The sequence below is a fragment of the Camarhynchus parvulus genome, chromosome 1A, assembly GCF_901933205.1.
Source record: "Camarhynchus parvulus chromosome 1A, STF_HiC, whole genome shotgun sequence".
NCBI classification, from domain to species: domain Eukaryota; kingdom Metazoa; phylum Chordata; class Aves; order Passeriformes; family Thraupidae; genus Camarhynchus; species Camarhynchus parvulus.
The window spans coordinates 14,025,499-14,042,964 of record NC_044586.1 but is presented as its reverse complement, the minus strand read 5'-3'; the positions used below and the strand labels follow the sequence as shown (position 1 = coordinate 14,042,964).

At 39.9% G+C, this 17,466-nt stretch overlaps 1 protein-coding gene across 1 annotated transcript in view; it reads right to left on the bottom strand.

Annotated features, from left to right (window-relative positions):
• Positions 1–868: 868 nt before the first annotated feature.
• The window catches only part of TRIM24 (tripartite motif containing 24), a 38,377-nt gene continuing 21,779 nt past the window's right edge, over positions 869–17,466 (bottom strand). Inside the window, exons 8-18 of the mRNA XM_030959761.1 lie at positions 16,522–16,787; positions 15,723–15,887; positions 14,092–14,271; positions 12,254–12,389; positions 11,110–11,182; positions 9,634–9,799; positions 8,794–9,092; positions 5,690–5,822; positions 4,643–4,717; positions 3,305–3,454; positions 869–2,271 (exon numbers count right to left, since the gene is read on the bottom strand). Coding sequence (XP_030815621.1) covers positions 2,062–2,271; positions 3,305–3,454; positions 4,643–4,717; positions 5,690–5,822; positions 8,794–9,092; positions 9,634–9,799; positions 11,110–11,182; positions 12,254–12,389; positions 14,092–14,271; positions 15,723–15,887; positions 16,522–16,787 — 1,853 coding nt within the window. The 3' untranslated portion in view covers positions 869–2,061. The remainder of the gene's footprint in view (positions 2,272–3,304; positions 3,455–4,642; positions 4,718–5,689; positions 5,823–8,793; positions 9,093–9,633; positions 9,800–11,109; positions 11,183–12,253; positions 12,390–14,091; positions 14,272–15,722; positions 15,888–16,521; positions 16,788–17,466) is intronic.

The following is a 17,466-nucleotide window of genomic DNA, read 5'->3' as shown; positions in this document are numbered from 1 at the left end:
GAAGGTCCTGCCTGGGATGGGGATGGCTGCTGCCAGCAAGGGAATTCCTGTGCAAAGGTAACTCCTTCTTTCCTGCTAGTGCTACTTTACACACCAGCCCCTAGACTGGCTCTAGAGCAGAACTGGCTGGTACCTGACACAACAGCACAAAAGTCTTCCAATAACCCTGGTTTCCTGCCCTTTCCAGGATTTACCCAACAGCTGTAAAGGTGCTCATTCCATGTCCCTTTCCAGGGAGAAATGAGCAGGACAAGTCCTGAGGGTTCACTTGGTCCATGGCCAAAGTTCTTCTGGAGAGTGTCAGGGCTGGTCCCAGCTGCAGAGGGGCGTTTCCTGCAGGTGAGTGTTCACAGCCCAAAATCACTGCAGGTGCTGAGGCTGGGGCCACTTTCCTGGCCCAGAGCTCCATGGAGCCCTTGGTGACTCCCACTCCCTGCCAGGAATGTTCCTTGGTGTTTCTTCAGTGTGTCCCAGCTGGCTGGGAATGCGGGGCAGGAGGAGGCCGGGAGCCCCAGGAAGGGAACCAGCCCCTCTTGTCCTCGGTACCTGCAGGGGAGGAGCTGGGCCTGCAGTGTCCTGCCTGTGCCACACACACACCCTGGGGATGGTGCTGGAATGGACATGGATAAAGGGCTGCCCACGGCTCCTCAGCCATGCTCTGAACAGGCACCCAGAGATGCTTCAGCCCAGACAGACCCCCTGACACCCCAAAATTACCCCGAGGAGCAGCTGGCGTTACCTGGGAATGTCGGCACAGGGTGTTTGCGGAGGGGCTCAGACAGCAATTCCCAGTGCCGACCTCCCAGAGCTCCTGCACACCCCCAGGTATGTCCCAGCCCCCCAAAGCCCTTCCCTTCCAGCCTGGGGACATCATCCATCAGCAGTGCTAAAGTCAAGGGAATCTTCCCTCACAGGAATGAAACCTCAAGCAATGCCCTTGGAGATGCCTTAAAATAAAAGGTCAGAGTCAGATGAAGTTTTGTTTGGATAAAGTTTGGAGTTTTTCAGGGAGCCAGCTGGAACCACAGAACTGATGGAAAGCTTTCACAGGTGGGTCGCACTGGAGGTGTGCTCTGAGTACAGAAGCAATCCCAAGGTTGTTGTCAGAGCTTCTGGAAAGTAGCTGGAACAAAATAAGGTAATTCATCTTTGTTTTCAGGTGATCAGGGACAGATGGAAGGCTGAAGAGCAATATCTTTCTCTTCAAACTTGTGTACTCCCGAGTGAATACTGGTTGCATTCTGACATATTTAGAAATGTGGGAAAAGAACAAGAGATTGTGCACAGAAAGGATGCTTTTTCTCCCCTCTTTTAAAAATTCACAAAAATGACTGGTTTTGCAAACAAACATTTTTCCACTTAAGACTTTCCCACCAACTTCATTTAACAGAGGTACATCACACTTGAGACACCTGTTAAAATAGTACAGAAATACCATTGGTTCCTGCTGGTGGTGAGAAACATGGCCCAAACCAAAATATTCTGTTCTTTACTTCCTCCATTAGAAACTCTCACACAAATTCTTCTTCTTTTTCTTTTTTTTTAAGTTATTTTTAATACCCTCTCCCTTACATTTAAAAATTTCCAGTAACTTCTTTGGGGGCGACTACACTTTCATTGTACCAACCAGTACTGCAGGACAATAACATTACACCATCTTTTTTCATGGCTTGTGTTAAATACAGTACAGAGAGATCAAATTATGGCCAGCCACATGCCTTTGGTAAAATTAAAAGTCTGGTGAGATCACATTTTAAACTCAGAGAAGCCACATGTTGAACTCATGTTGTGTTTTGAAGTTCAATTTTATACAAACTTCTTCAAAGCAAAGTTAAACAGCTGTCACCCCACGCAAATGGCAATTTCTGAGCTGCTCCAGAAAAGAGATGAAAGGTTTGAACTTCAGAGAAGCTCTTCACATTCCTTGATCTCCATTAGATTTGTGTTTCAGACAGGGGGTAGAAAGTCTAGTAAATATTCACAAACCTACAAGTCAAAACAGTGATACCAGTGATAAATATTTTCAGTTTTTAAAAAACTTTCTGTAGTAACACATGTGGCTCATTTAAGGAACTGACGCTCTTCTCCTTTGAGGCGTTTTTTCCGGGGCTGTACAAAGTCATCATCCGAGTCATCAGTAAGCTCTGGGTTATCTTTTTCACTCTTGCTGCTTGGCTGTACAGGGAACTTTCTCTCAGGATAAAGATTCCTTAGAAGGTCTTCAAAGTAGGCTTCGAGTTTCATGCCAGCATCAGCCACTTCTGAATCAGGCTGTGGGTGAATGAACAACATCAGTGCACTGTGAAATAGCTTTGGAATTAGATCACATTAGGTCTTTTAGGTACAAACTCAAAAAAAAAAAAAAAACTCATCAGCAGGAATGGCTATGGAGCACAGGGCCCCAAAGAGCACAGAAATACAGAGTGAGGGCAGATCTTCCAGCCAACAACCACCAATGATTTTTTTTCTCTAACCGGTGACAACAGAAGTGACCACAAAAGCCACATTGCCTGGGTACTCAAAGCTGTATAAAGATTCTAAAAACTCTTAAATCCTGACTGGGGTGGGAGCAGGGGGACAGAGTTGTGTTGTGCTGTGGAACACACAAATATACCCTCAGGGTGTTAGAAACTTTTCTAGCTTACAGATCTTTTTAGTTATTACTTAGTAGATGATGACTGTAACACAGAAGACTGAGCAGTCCTAAAGTCATCCACAACCACCACAGGTACCAATTTCCTGAAGCAGGTATCACCAGTGTAGGAGTAAGTCCTAGCTCTCAGGGTGACTGGATGAGAACCCCACAGAAGCCATGTGGAAAAGCCTTTATTCCCATTTTAATTCTCTCTCATTTTGTGGTCCACTCAGAACCTGCATCCCTATTTTACCACATACTCCCTTTATATGCAGTAGGGGATAATAACAACTGCATGCAACTTGAAATCATAAGGGCTCCCAGAATTAAAATCTCACTGAATTTAAGATCTGACACAAGCAGGATGAAACCAAATTTTAGATCATAACGCCCACCATTAACCTGTATGATAAACATTGTCCTTTTCTTTAGCTGCTGTTGGGCCATTCACCTGGGTTTGTTACCCCCTCCTCCTTTTTCTGGAAAGATCTGCACTGCAGAGTTATCTCAGACCACAGCAGTGTCAAATCTGATCTATGTTTTCACTGCAGTCTCATCATCAAAGCAAGTTTAATACAATAAATTCTTGTGTTGTAAGTTGTGCCCCCATTACAGTTATACTGAAAACAACTAAGCCAACAAAGCTGATAAAGTATCTACTTTTCTAACCTCATTAAATTCAGCACAGTTTTGGAAAATCAGTCTGAAATCAGCCACAAAATCTTCTGGCTTTGTGTAGAATGAATTGGTCACTTCAAGTCTTCTCTTGATGGTTGACAAGTCCATAGGCTTCTTGATTATTCTGTAGTAATCAGGGACCTAAGTGGGGGAAAAAAGTCCAAAATGCAATCATGTTCATAATTTATTGTTTCATAAACACTTGGATTTGAGGGAGTAGGCAAGATTTAGTCTCATCTTCAAAGTACAACTCAAAGATACAAGAATTGCACTTCTAACATACATGCAGACAGTTTGTGGATTAACAGTGATGTATGACAATTTGTTGGCTAAAGTATAGTCTTTCCAATGCCTATTTCAAAATCAAAGAGAAACACATAAAAAACTCCACTAAGTACACATAATAGAGCCAATGAGTTGGTTTGGATGTTATTTTCAGGTGTAGTCAAATAAGCTCTCTATTAAGTTTCACTCTCAAGATCACCATATGAAATAAGTCCTTTGAAATTATGGCAAATTTCAGAGATATCACTGGTTTTCATACCTAAACTGTGGCTGTAGGATCAAGAGTTTTTTTTCTTTAGAAAGAATAAGAAAGTAAGTAAGAATGAAAACCGGTAGTAATATATTTGTATTTTTCCCTACATTCTCCTAATTGAATTCATGTTTTTAATACCTGAATTTAGTAACACATGACCATAATATGAATAATCAATTAATCTCTTGTGCTATTTCTTATTATTAAACTCTGTGGAATGTTCTTCAGAATTCTTATTCAAATGGAATAAAGGCTGCCTAGGAACATACTGCTTTTTGATGAACTCTTTCCCATTGACTTGTCATGAAGAACATCTTTTCATCTGATCACAGTGGTAGCTTTTTGTAGCTTTGGACTTCTACTGCACCCATGTACTGTTTACTATTTTAAACTAACAAATTTCAAGTCAATAAGAAATTCAATTTCGTATTAGTACTATGGAGTATCCCAATTCTCAAAATCAGGTAATGTTTAAAACCCCCAAATATATCCCAATTTACCTTCTCAGTAATGTAACTCAGGGTATAAAGTCAGCAGTGTTAGAACTCACTTTTTAAACTACTTTTGAAGTATTAAGTAAAATCAGTTATTGTGGAATTTTACTTGTAAATCCCCTGCCAACCCAATGCTTCAACTTTTAACTTCCTCCTTCTGACAGTTCGCATAAAACTAAGCACGTTTAATGCATTGAATGTCTGTGGAGTTTGACTTATGATAATAGACTTTAGAATGCCACTAGAAACATGGCAAATATGCTGCTAACATAAAATAGAAAGAAGTGAAGTACATACTGTGGGAGGAACTGGATCTTGAAAGGCAGGACTCATTTCATGACAGTAGAGGTATAGCAGCAGTCTTTCACACTTCTGTGCCAAGAAAAATAGATACCCAATTAATTCAGGAATCCTACATGTTTATTCTAAAATCACAAACTACAGAAAATACAGAACTCAGTATTCCCCCTTTTTCTTTGTGTATACAAATATATTAAACTGCATCTTGAGCCTTAAAAGAGATTCTGAAAAATACTTCTGTGTGATTTTATGCTTGCTGATCCCTTATTAGCATCTTTACAGGGCTTATAACTTACATTTAATGCAAAATACAAATAGAGCACATGTAAATAATGGTGCAACATGGTCTGTCCTACACACACACACACAACTGATGGGCAATGTGATCTGTCCTAAGATAAGAACTCCAGGTGGGAATTGAAGGAGGAACTGTCTGGATGTTTGCATAATTAATGCATTCCCTGGGTGGGGGAGTGGTGATGGCTGTGACTGATCCTGGCACACATGGGCCTGCAAAGGGCACAAAATGCTCCTGGAGCCTGGGCCAAATGGCAAAGTGACCTCTGAGGCTGCAGGGCAGCTTCCAGGTGGATCCCACCCCTGCAGGGACACCTACAGGGTACATCCAGCCCGAGAATGGGAACACTCAGGTTTGGACAGGGGAGTAAGAGGTGGAGATAAAATCCTAATGTAGCTCCATGGGTGCTTTGCTGCTTTGCAATTGTGCTTTGTGCAAATCTGCATGTTTCCAGCTGGCCCTGTCTATGTTACAGCCCTTCAGACCTGCTTATATGATACACTGCATTGGCAATATTTAGATACTGTGTTAGCAATAAATCTCATCATATCACCCACATAATCAGTGCCATACATCATGAACCTGGGAGTCTCCATCATTCTACATGTAGACTAAGACCCCAAATGAAATACTAATTTCAGCATATTTACACAATTTGCCAACTGAAAACAGGTAAACACAAAAGTTTCTAACACAGTTCAAAATTGCTTCTGCTTTAAAGTTTTAAATAATAATTTTATCCTTACCCTGCGGTCTATGGGTGCCAAACCCATGGTGTCTTCCAATTTTCTTTTTTCAGAGCTGTGAGCAGGTTTATCACAGTCATATTCAACTTCTGGCTTGGACAAATCCCGACAGAATGTACAGATCCACTCACCACTAAAGAAGACAAACAGACACATTGACCTCAGTGAGGGAGCACTCCTTTGTGGAAGGCTTTCCACATATTTCTGGGTATAGAAATCCCTCATCTGGGGGGTGGGATTTCTCTGCATCTCTGTTGTTTCCTTGGTGGTGGTACAAAAGGCTGCTGGCAAAAATGTTTTACTACAACTTGTTTCCTTTTAGTGTCACTGGTGCCATTATTGGTGTCCTAGCAGAAAGACAGACAGATGGTCTCTACCTTTGTCAATACTGAGTTTTTTCACTTGAGCTCACAGGATTTAGGGACAGCACTATGAAAGCCCTGTATAACTACAGAGGGACTGAAGGAGTCATATGGGCTAAAGAGAAGGCAAAGTGTTAGTATTATATGGTGAGAACCATGTGCCCTCTACAAGCTTGATCCTACAGCACGTTACAAATCTACAGAGATTACCAGGATTCTTTGTAAAACTGAAAATATTTCACTCCCTAAAACTTTCAGATATTCGTGATTTTACCAGTTTGCCTAAGACAGTACTGGAGATTTACAGGTCAGCATGAGATTATAAGATAATTAGTTCTGCAAGTTATATCTACTGATTGTTAAACACAATTTATAAACTTGAAAATTTTGAAAACAACTATGAAGAGTCTATTTTTTTACTATAGTTCTCTACAAAAAGAGAGAAACTGCATGCTTGCAGATAACCACCAGAGGGCTGAATCATCACACAATAGACAGAATCCAGCAATAACCAGCTGTGAGACCAAATGCATGCATCTACCCAAAGGTATGTTAAACAGTCTTCATAAATGGGAAATAGTTTCTGCAGCACCCTTTTTTCATTTCAATAGTAAGGCAGAAAATCTTACTGTTTTCTATTCAGAGTGATCCAAAAATTTTCACCATCTGCCAAGTTTTAGCATGCATGGTGAATGATGGGCATTTTGCTTCAAGAAGCAGTTTTGCTTACTACTGTCTTAACTTCACAGAGTGATTTATGACAGTGTCACCTCTGTGCCTGGATTAGCCTCACAGAAATGATGTGGCAGATACACAAAAATTAATACAGGCTATGACCTAGAGATCTTGAGATACAAGAAAACAAGGAACAAATTAGAGGAATGATGTATTAAAATATCCAAGAATCAGGAAGAATGTGGTAGGTTGGAGTGAATGAAAAAAGCTGCTGTGGCCTTATGAATCTACGTGGGAATATTGTTTTAAACTGAAAGAGGGCAGATTCAGACTGGATACAAGGAAAAAGTTTTTTACAGTGAGGACTGTGAAACACTGGCACAGGTTGCTCAGAGAGGTGCTGGATGCCTTATTCCTGCAAATATTCAAGGCCAGGTTGGATGGGGCTCTGAGCAACCTTGTCTAGTTGACGATGTCCCTGAGCGTTGCAGGGGGCATCAGATTAGAGGGTCTTTAAAGGTCCCTCCAACCCAAAAAGCCCTGTGAACAAAACACTCTATGAACCTATGAAATTGCTCTACCCATCTGAAACAGGAAAAAAAACCAACCATGAAAGCAGCAGACTGACACCCCTGACACAATAATAACAATTTTTTTTGTGTGTTTGGAGGAACTGATGCTAAGAGACTAAAGTTTGTTTGGCAGACTTAAGAGTTGAGAGAAAAAAAAGTAAGCAACCCCACAAAGATGAGAACAAAAACCTGATACATCAGAAGTCAGGAGGAAACTTCACCTAACTGCTCTGGAGCCCAGGAACACAATGCACCTGTAGCAATTTGCACCTTTACAGATCTGAACACCCGCCACCAAAGTGGGCTTTGGCTCTCTTGCCCTCAGACATTATCTCAGTTTCCACTGAATGATCCAGTAAAAATAAAGCATTTTAAAGACTTGCTATTGAATATTTAATTTTAATAGAAACAAAGTCTTGTAATGCACAGTTATCTATCTGCTTCAAGATTACTTTTTGTTTCCTTGCCAGAAAGAATATTTATTAATTTAAGTGCTTACTGTAACCTTACTGGGCTTTCCTTATGGCATAAAGCTGTAATGTAGCATTGTTTTAATTTAAAAAACCCTGGAAACTGAAGTTTCAAAAAGCAAGAGAAACACTTTTATGTGCCATTTCAACTGACATTTAAAAGAAAGACATACTTCCAGAATTATGCCTGTTCAGAGTAGCACAGAGATGATCAACCTGCTAATCTAAGTTGCTATCCAAATGTTTTACACAGTAAACTATGCTGATATTTAATCAGAAAACCTAATATTTATAAAAGCATTAACCAATGAGCATGCTATGACCAATGTTTTTATCCTTTAATGCAAACAAGCTTATTGCATGACATTTCCAAGCTGGGCATTGACAAATGCCCTTTATTTCAATCAAAGACACTAATTCCAGAAGCAAATGCCCGTAATGCTTATAACAATAATGTACTTAAGGCTCGATTTTGAAAGTCAAGAAACTGAGCAATGGTTTTGTAACAGCCAACCAAGAAAGCCCAATGCTTGTTTCAACACTGACTGTTATAAAATATGTCAGTCACTACACATCCCATGCTTGGAGTGTAGTCATGTTAAGCACTGAAGTAATATATTTAATACTATATTAATTCAGATTTTTCCTGTAGACAAGTCTTCATTTTTCTTTTTTTTAAAAAATCATTATTATTAAGGAGTTTAACTATTTTCACTCACTCTTAAAACATTTTATGACAGATTGCTAATTCTGTGTTCCAGTTTTAATAATAGATGCCCTAGATGTGATCTTGCTTAATTGTCAAATAAGTGAAGAGTTTTACTAGATTTTGTAGAAAAAGATACAATTAAGCTGAAGTTTCATGAAAATTCAGATTTTCTCCAAGTAATAAAACTCCTGGATAAAAGACTTTAAAGAAGGCACTGCGCTTCCTCTGAGACTGAAACTTCTTACCCTGGGTTTCACAATTCACAAGTGTAATGTCTTCTAGTGCAATTTTAGATGGAATTTAAATTGTCAATTACCTTGGAAAGCTCATCAACGTAGGGACATGACAAGAAAGATGGAATACTTTGGGACACTTCTCACAGCAGAGGAGCTTCCCTCCATTTTGGCATACAGCACACCAATCTTCATTGGGATCATCCTCTTTTCTGCCCTCGCCAGCGTGGGAGGATCCCATCCATCCTGTTTTCCCAGGGAATGTGTTCTCCTGCAGTGCCCCTGGCTGGTCATCTGTGCTGTCTGGTGCATCTGTTCTTAGCATGGCTTCCTCAGAAGTGGAATTGTGACTGGTATCCAGCAGCAAGGAAGTAAGTATGGACTGCAGGAAGAAACAAAGGAAGTCAAGATCACAGTTATTTACGTGAATTTACATGACCCTAAAAACATGCTAACTGACCTGAATAACAGATTTATATACCAGCAGCCACACAACGTGCTACATGCATGCAGAAATTACTAACACTCTATAACACAGGCAAATGAACACCAGAAATTAGCTATGAAAGGATATTTACTGCTCCACCAATAAAAAACTAATCTCAGACGGCCCAAAAAACTAGTACCTTGTTTATGGATATTCCTGCACTATCACTAGAAACACTTCCTAGCAGCACCTGAAAATTTCATCTCTGCAAGTTATTCCTGGATTTCCCAGGTTTTCAATGGATAAAAGCAGTCTGATCACACCATTTAATTGGCAGTAGGCTAGTTTGATTTTGAATTTCACCTCTTCCTTTTACTTAGCTTTTTAGTTTTCCCCTGAAACAGTTCCCAAGAGAATACAAGTAAATTATTTTAGTCCCCATAAATACAAAATACCCTCCAGAGAGAAAGGAGCTCTTTCCAGCTGCAAACATTACATTCCGAGGCCGGGATTCCTCCTCCTCTTCCTTCACGACAACGATGGGGAAATCAAAGGCCTCGTTTGAGGGACTTGACTCCTGCTTAATTCTGATGGGCTCCAACATAACAACAGGGACTTTGTGTGTGGAATCAGCTCCTGGTGGCCTGCTGGAGGAGCCAGAACTGCAAATAACAGGAAGAAGCAGGAAAAAAAGGAAATTGAGAGTGAGAACTGGACACCTTTTGTACACTGATGCTTTCCAAGACCTCAGGATGTGAATCTACTTTGTTTCTTTGAATCCTGAGTAGTACTCTCTTTATGGAATGCAACATCCAAGCTTATTTCCTTTGATGTATACTGAAAAAGCATTACCAAATGGGAAAATTTTAATGGCTCCACCATTAAAATTTGAGAATTACTCATGGTTTGACCCATTAGGGCAAAATTTGCAAAACTCAGTTTCTTTCAAATCATGCACAAAAAAGCACCTTCACTGGACACTGTAAACTACACAACCAAATAAAGCAGATAAAATACATGTTTATATTGTCTTGGGAAACTTTCTTAGAGCCTTGCAGCTCCACCAAAACTTGGTCCCTACTTTTAGAACTAGATCTGTCTTTTTTTCATGTATTTAGTCCTAACAAGATGAGAATGGACAATAAAACTTTAAAATATCTGCTTACCTTTTTAAATAAAAGTGAGGAATTTAAATCTAACAAAATTAATTCAAGCAGCAGCATATCAAATCACATTTTTAAATGCAAGTAAAGACTCTTCAAACAACCATTTAAACTGTTCATTTAAACTGTTCTTAAGAGTCCTTCACAGAATTTACCATGTAAATGGAATAGAGCAAAAGGTATTTCAGATTAAAAAGCACCTGCATTTACAACTCAAGTAGGATGAATGTCATCTGATTTTTCTCTGCATGAAAAATTAATCTCATGTCAGATGTATGCTCTAATTTATTGTAACGCATTAACAGATCTGCACTCTTTAAACAACGCTGTGTAAATATATTTGTTCATTAATATTCCATCAGTAAGGGATAAAAACATTTGGGTAGACTCTCAGTAGATATCTAGTGCTCACTTAACTGTATTGCAGCAGAAAATTCTTAATAACCCTCTTTGTAGCATCAGTTCCTTAAATCTGGAGTAATTTATAGTTCCACAAGGGCCTTCAATATGCAGCTTTCTCCTTTAGCTGATTTTTCTGAACTTAAAACCTAATTTATAAATGGTATTCTTTCAATAACGCAAACCTAACCATCATTTACAGAGTCAATACATTTTTAGATGTTCTATTAATACATTACAAATTAAATTACTGCTTTTAGAATGCAAAGAGTGCTATAACAACCATCAGGCCTGACCTGTTAACAGAGAAGGTGAGGCAAATCAACATCTTTATGCATTAAAGAGAGAAGAGACTCAGGCATGTTCTGTGGAGGTGGAAGTTACATTTTCTTTTCTCACACTTTCCTTACCTCTCTCTGCTCCCAACACTGGAGGCACTGGGTGAACGAATTGGAGGGTGTACGCTTGTCACACTGACTCCTCCTAGGACAGAAGAACAGATTAGAACAGAACACAGGCCTGAGATGTGACTCAGAGACATACACACATTTTAGGGAAAATTTCTCCTACAGCGAGAAATATCTCATTCAACACATTTTCATGAAAGGATGAGAGGCATGAGATAACAGAAGGAAAGAGGACTAAGAAAGGGCCCATACATGCAAGGAGGCCGATGGGTGAGTACCTTGCCTGGCTGACCTCTCCACCTGATCACTGCAGGCTGTTTTGTCTTACTAAATTCAAGCAGATCTCTCAGGAGAACTGCCAGGAAACTTGGAGCTGCAAGAAGGAAAAAGTCTGGGGGACAGATATGAGAGAGACCAAAGGTCTGGGGCCCAGAGAGCCAAAAGCCTTATGGAGCAGATTGCTGAGCAGCAGCCCTGAGAAGGCTGAGTGGGCTGTCAGTGCTGCCTGTGAATGCACCACCCGCTGTCTCTGCTGTCCTGCAGGAATGTGGGACCACCCCATGAGTGCATGAACATTGCACAAGTGCTCCTTGGGAGTTCCCACTCACACAGCCTTCCCACAGCTCAGGTCAGAAAATGGAGCAAGGAACAGCTGCCACCAGCATGGTGGGCCACTAGCATGGTGACAGGAATCCCCTGGATCCTCCAGCTCCACCACATTCAGCCACCCGTCACAGTAACTTCTCTGGCCATCCTGTGGCAGTGCTGCAGTACCCACCCAAGGCACCATTTCTAGTCTGCTGTTACACCCTCTCTCACCTTCTCAAATACTTGTCTCTTATCACAGCTGCTAGGTTTTAATCTGGTGTACACCTGGGAGTGTCACTTTCCTATGGATTTCTATCCAATTTGCTAAAATCTACTCCCTTTTTTCCTCCCTGTTTTTAAGATCTAGATGCTTAACTTTTGATCACAATGCTAAAATATTAACTCTACCTCCTACCAGGGTTTCTACAACTTTGCATTCATTTTCTTATTTCTCATGTTTAATATAAAACAGAATTAATTCTGATGTCAGTGTTAACATTGCCACATTTGATTTTTCAATTGCACCACTTAAATACAAAATTGCACGACATTCAATTACCTGAGAGGCCTGGTGATGGCACTGAGGAGTTTGGTGACTGCACAGTCCTGTTTGAAGGGGGTTTTGGCTGATTCTGCTCTACAGTGCCATCCTTCCTTACAGCATTATCCAGTGTGATGTTTCCTGAACAATCAATCTAAAAGGTGGGGAAGCAAAGGGAAGAAGTTAGTGTTGGGAAGGGAAAAAAACTCCAAAACAATAAAAACAAAACCAAACCAAAAAGCCTCTGCCATGCTGTTATTTTGAGAGTGAAGACCAAAATGCATTTCACCAAAGTTTACCCATCCAAAAGTGAGATAGTTAACTTTAAAACATATAATCTTGATTTCTTTTTTTAAAAGAAAATGAAATAGCTAAATCCAGACAGTGCTTCATTTTAAGAGCAGATAATTCTGTAAGTGCCCATTTTTCTCCACAGGCTACAGAGAAGGCTCAACTCAAACATGGAGCTTTCACACATTGAAATAAGTTTATCTCCACACCTTCTTTGGACTTGCTCACATTAAATACTCTTGAAAATAAAATATGCTATACACAAACTACCCCTTAATCCATGGGTGTTGAACAGGACTGGAAGAAACTCAAAGGACACTCAATCCCATCTGTCCCACATAACCTCTGGACAGGAGCCATGCATATTGACTCAAAATGGAAACAGCAAGCCAACACTTGCTCTTTCCACCATGGCTCAGGCCAGACAACTGAACTTTATTCCAGGGGCTCCCAATGCAGCATTCTAACTTTGCATTAAAACTACATGTTCTGGTTTGATGAGGACGAATGACTTTTTGAAATGTTTGGTTTCTCCCAATATGTAAGATAACATTGGATAAGATGTATCCAAAGTGGATGCAGCAGCCTTGGCAAGGTCAGCACATTTACAGTGATTTGGGCCATGTATCTTGAAAGCATGAACTCCATCACACGCAAGCAGAAGAGTCCATAATACTATGCACAGAAACAAATATACTAAAATGTCTCACAGACTCAGGGGTTTAATGACCATGTTGTGTAGTTCCCCCTTTAAGCCTGACAAATACTGTGACTCTGTAGCCTATGTACTCCATTTTAATAAAGAGAATACACAGTATGTAGGTAAAAACAAAGCATGTATAGGAGATAAAGTAATAGCAAGCTATGACTAGAAAACCATGACACTTCAGATACCGACAAACCTTAGACCACAAAAAACAGGTCAGGCAGTTATGTGGAAAAATAAAATCACCTAAGACTCAATAACTCTAACATGGACCTCTGGCAAACATGTACCATTCAAAAGATACTATAAAAGAGAAGCTTAGAAGGTTAAGAAATTATGATCTTACTATGCTGTTTCTATCACCAGTTCACAGGGACGTGAGAGCAATATATGAAGAAAAGAAGTGCCAAAAGGAAAAGTATGGTGACCAATAATACCTACCTAAGATAGCTCTTTTAATAAGTTAAAAACAGATTTTAGAAACGTTAAAAATATACCAGAAATGCCATCAGCAAACCACTGCTATCTATAGACACTAGTCAACGAAAGCTAAGCTAAAACATTTTTGTAAGATTTTGTAAGGATCATTATGAGGGCTACAGAAAAATATGCAGCATACAAATAAACATGTCCAATTACAATTACAACTTGTAATCCTACTTTTCTTAGTTGTCCTAACAGCTGTCTCCCAGAATGGTTCTGAGTATTTCCAGCAATGTGCAGGCAACTCTGCATTGTTTATTTCCCAGAACTGTTTCATTTTGACAAACAGAATTTCAGTCCAAAAGATTTCTATTTCTCACAAACATTAAGACTTCGAAATAGAATCTGTAAGACATTGCCTCTATGTCACACTCACATCAGGGAGGGATGGCAGATTATAGGAGCTGCCCACTGGGGAACTCAAATCTATCACAGGGGGGCCATAATTCTTCCCATCACATCCAGCAGCGCTGGTGACTGTGGGGCTGGATGGAGTCGATGTGGAGCTGCTTGCAGTTGAAGGGATGGATGAAGCTTGTCCACTACTGATCTGCCACTAAAGAGAAGAGATAAAAATCCACAATTCAGCATTTTTTTTCTTTGCAACAGGTCACATCTAACTGAATATGCTGATAAAACCAGCAGCTTAGTTCAGGAAGCTGACTTCAAACATAAAATCCTGATTTACTCTGAAGTCATCTAATTTCATGAACCAATCTCACAAGAAGATGACAAGTAGTTGAAAACTATGAATAGAAGAAATGAATGCAAATTCTTAAATTCAAAGCTATGCCTCAGTGTTAAGTATCTATTAATATTTCATGCTGCATTGACAGTGTTGTGGAAGAAAAGTAACAGTTTTTGTTAAATAAAAGCATTACAGGTAATAGGCTGAAGGCACAACTGCTCCAGTGCTTTACCAAATAAACCTGCATGCCTTGAAGTCTTTGATGTTCCCTTAACAACATAAAGTCATTAAGAATTTGAAATGCTGACTAGATCTCCATCCATATATACATTTAACACCATGATATGAAGTGCACAGTCAAGTCAGACCAAATTTCTTTCTCATCTAGCCGTATGCAGTTTTCAATGACTTTAATGGAATTTCCTGGCAACTGCAGGCAAAATCTGACTCTGCTCAATTTCCTTTTAGTCAGTCATTCTATTTACTGGCCCCTAGTTTCAGAAAGACATTACTGAATTATGAAGTATCTTGAAAGAAAGGCTTGTAGACAGGCCAGCCTTCTTTTCAGAAGCACAGAATAGAAGTGACTTTTTATTCTCACAAGTTCTCTTAGACATTGTTCAGCTTTTTTCCATTTAGTTGAATTAGTTCTCTGACATCATAAACGTTGCAAACATAAGTGGTATTATCCCACTTTTCAGGTCACAGATTTGTTTGATTCTTTCCTGCTTACCTACACCCAATAATAATATGGTTTTTAATAAAGATGAGCCTTCCTAAATGCCAATGTATTTGCTTCTGCCCTAGTTCAGCTGCTGATCAGCTGGGCATTGATCAGTCTCACTCAGCAGAGGTCCCACAATTGTGGACTCTCTTTTCGTCCCTCACCTGTAAGGGTTCAGATTTGCCATTCCCTGGGGGACCATGGCAACTCTAGCTTTTAGTCAAGGTTTCACCTGGTTCCTGGTGAAGTCACTATCATCTGATTTGCCTACTCACTGACTGCAGTGTGCAGACCATGGCCATGCTAAGTTTTGCAGAAATGGTCAGAAACCACAGCAACAGCAAGTAAGAGAATGAAACACCTGCACAGCACACACAGTGGCTCACCTCCCTAATGCTTCAGCTGCTTAGGACTGTCAAAATGAAAGCAACTTGACAGTTACCTCATGAAGAAAACTATGGGTATTTTGCCATGGAAAAATAATGTAATCTCCATTTTAATTGAAAAGCACTCTAGAGTGTAGGATAAAAGATTATATAAGGCACATTTGATGTTTAATTTCTAAATGGAGAGTGAAAAGGGAAAGACACTCTACCTGTTTTATAGCTTGCTGTGCCAAGATTGCCATTTGCAATGGGTTGGGCTTCACTGCTGGCCTTGGTAGGTTCTGATTTTGGGGAAATCTCATCTGTTGTCCAGGAAGAGCTGAACCATTTGGCTTAGGACTATGATTCTGAAAATGAATCAAGCGTGGAGGTGCCTGCATAAAAACAATAAAAACAGTTCTGCAAGTTAGCTGAGGTCTGGTCTATATTCCACACATTTTTTACTAAATGTTCCTTTTAAACTTCTGAAACTCCTCATAAATTATATGCAAATAAATAGTACCACACCATTTATCTGAATGATCAAAAGCATTGAATTTCAATGTTAAAACCTAGCAGACAGTTTTGAATTATTTTATTATATGAAGAGACATAACAAGAGCCAGTACGAGTGTTTCCAACTTTGGAAGATACATGAGAGAATCACTGGGTGTTATGCAAAATAGATGTAGCAAAAAAAATTAAATGACAGTAATTTTTTGATCACTTGACAAAACCACAAAAATGTTGCTAAGCACTGTATATGGTTGGATACAACAAGATTTTATTTCTTTAAAGAATAAATACAGGCTGGGTGCTACCATGGATTTTGCAAGGCAAGTTTAAAATGCCCACTAATTTCTCAGTAGAGAAAATGTCCTCTAAACCAGCTACACAGCTACGTGCTGAAGATGAAGACAGCTAAACTTACATATCTAGGTTTGAGTGCTTTTCTTTTCTTCCTATCTTACTTCATTTTCTCCTTCAGTGCCATGGAAAAAACAGACTCTGCAAACAGTCCTGACTTACCTGATGAGAAGCAGGAGGTTGTTGCATGGCTCCTGGCACTCTAGTGTTTGGCAGAACTGCAGGTCCTGCTCTGCGCTGTGCTTGCTGCCTCTGAGCCATGACCTGCTGCTGCATGTGCTGCAGGCGCAGCTGAGCCAAGCTGATCTGGGTTGGGAACTTGGAGAGCTGGTTGGGAGGTAAGCTGCCTGGTGGCTGCAAGTTTGCTTCCATCACAGGGCTCTTGGGCATATGTGGTGGAGTTTCCTTATCTTCAATTACTAAAGAACCTATTTTAACCAAAAGAAATAAAATCAATACTGAGGTATGGCAGTTAGCAGAAATGCCATCACACTGTCAGTGACATGCAGCCTGACTAGAACTCAAAACCATTTCTGAAGTAATTTGTTTCTTTACTCAGACTTTATTTTTCTTCACTGGTTCTTATATCTAGCTTATCTACAGAAATCGAAATGTCTGATCATAAACAAAATGGCCTGAAGGCTGTGATTTCTGAAACTAGATAGACAAACATGATTTGGTCACTTAAAGTCTTACAAGAGCCCCAGTGCTGGTCTATACAGGTGCCATTTCTATTGTAGCACTTTTCAGAATAAAAGGGGCTGCATTTCAGAAGTTCATGAAACAAATATACACAAGAAAAAGAGTCCACCAAACACAGGAAAAAGTCAGCCCATGACAAACATCTCAGCTGAGCAGCAGTTCAGAGTTATCACCACACAAACTGACAGCTGGTTTCTGGAAACACATTTCACTTTCAATTCCTGTCTCTAAGAAAATTATTTATAAAGAAGGAACTTGGAGAATTTCCTTACTACCATCCAATGTCCTCATGCCTGGGAAAAGGAGCTTGTTTGCTTTGAAGAACTGCCATAACACTTTCTGCCTCTGACATTGTAGAGAATCACACATTTGCACCCCTGTACACTGAGAGGGCACTTTCTGATG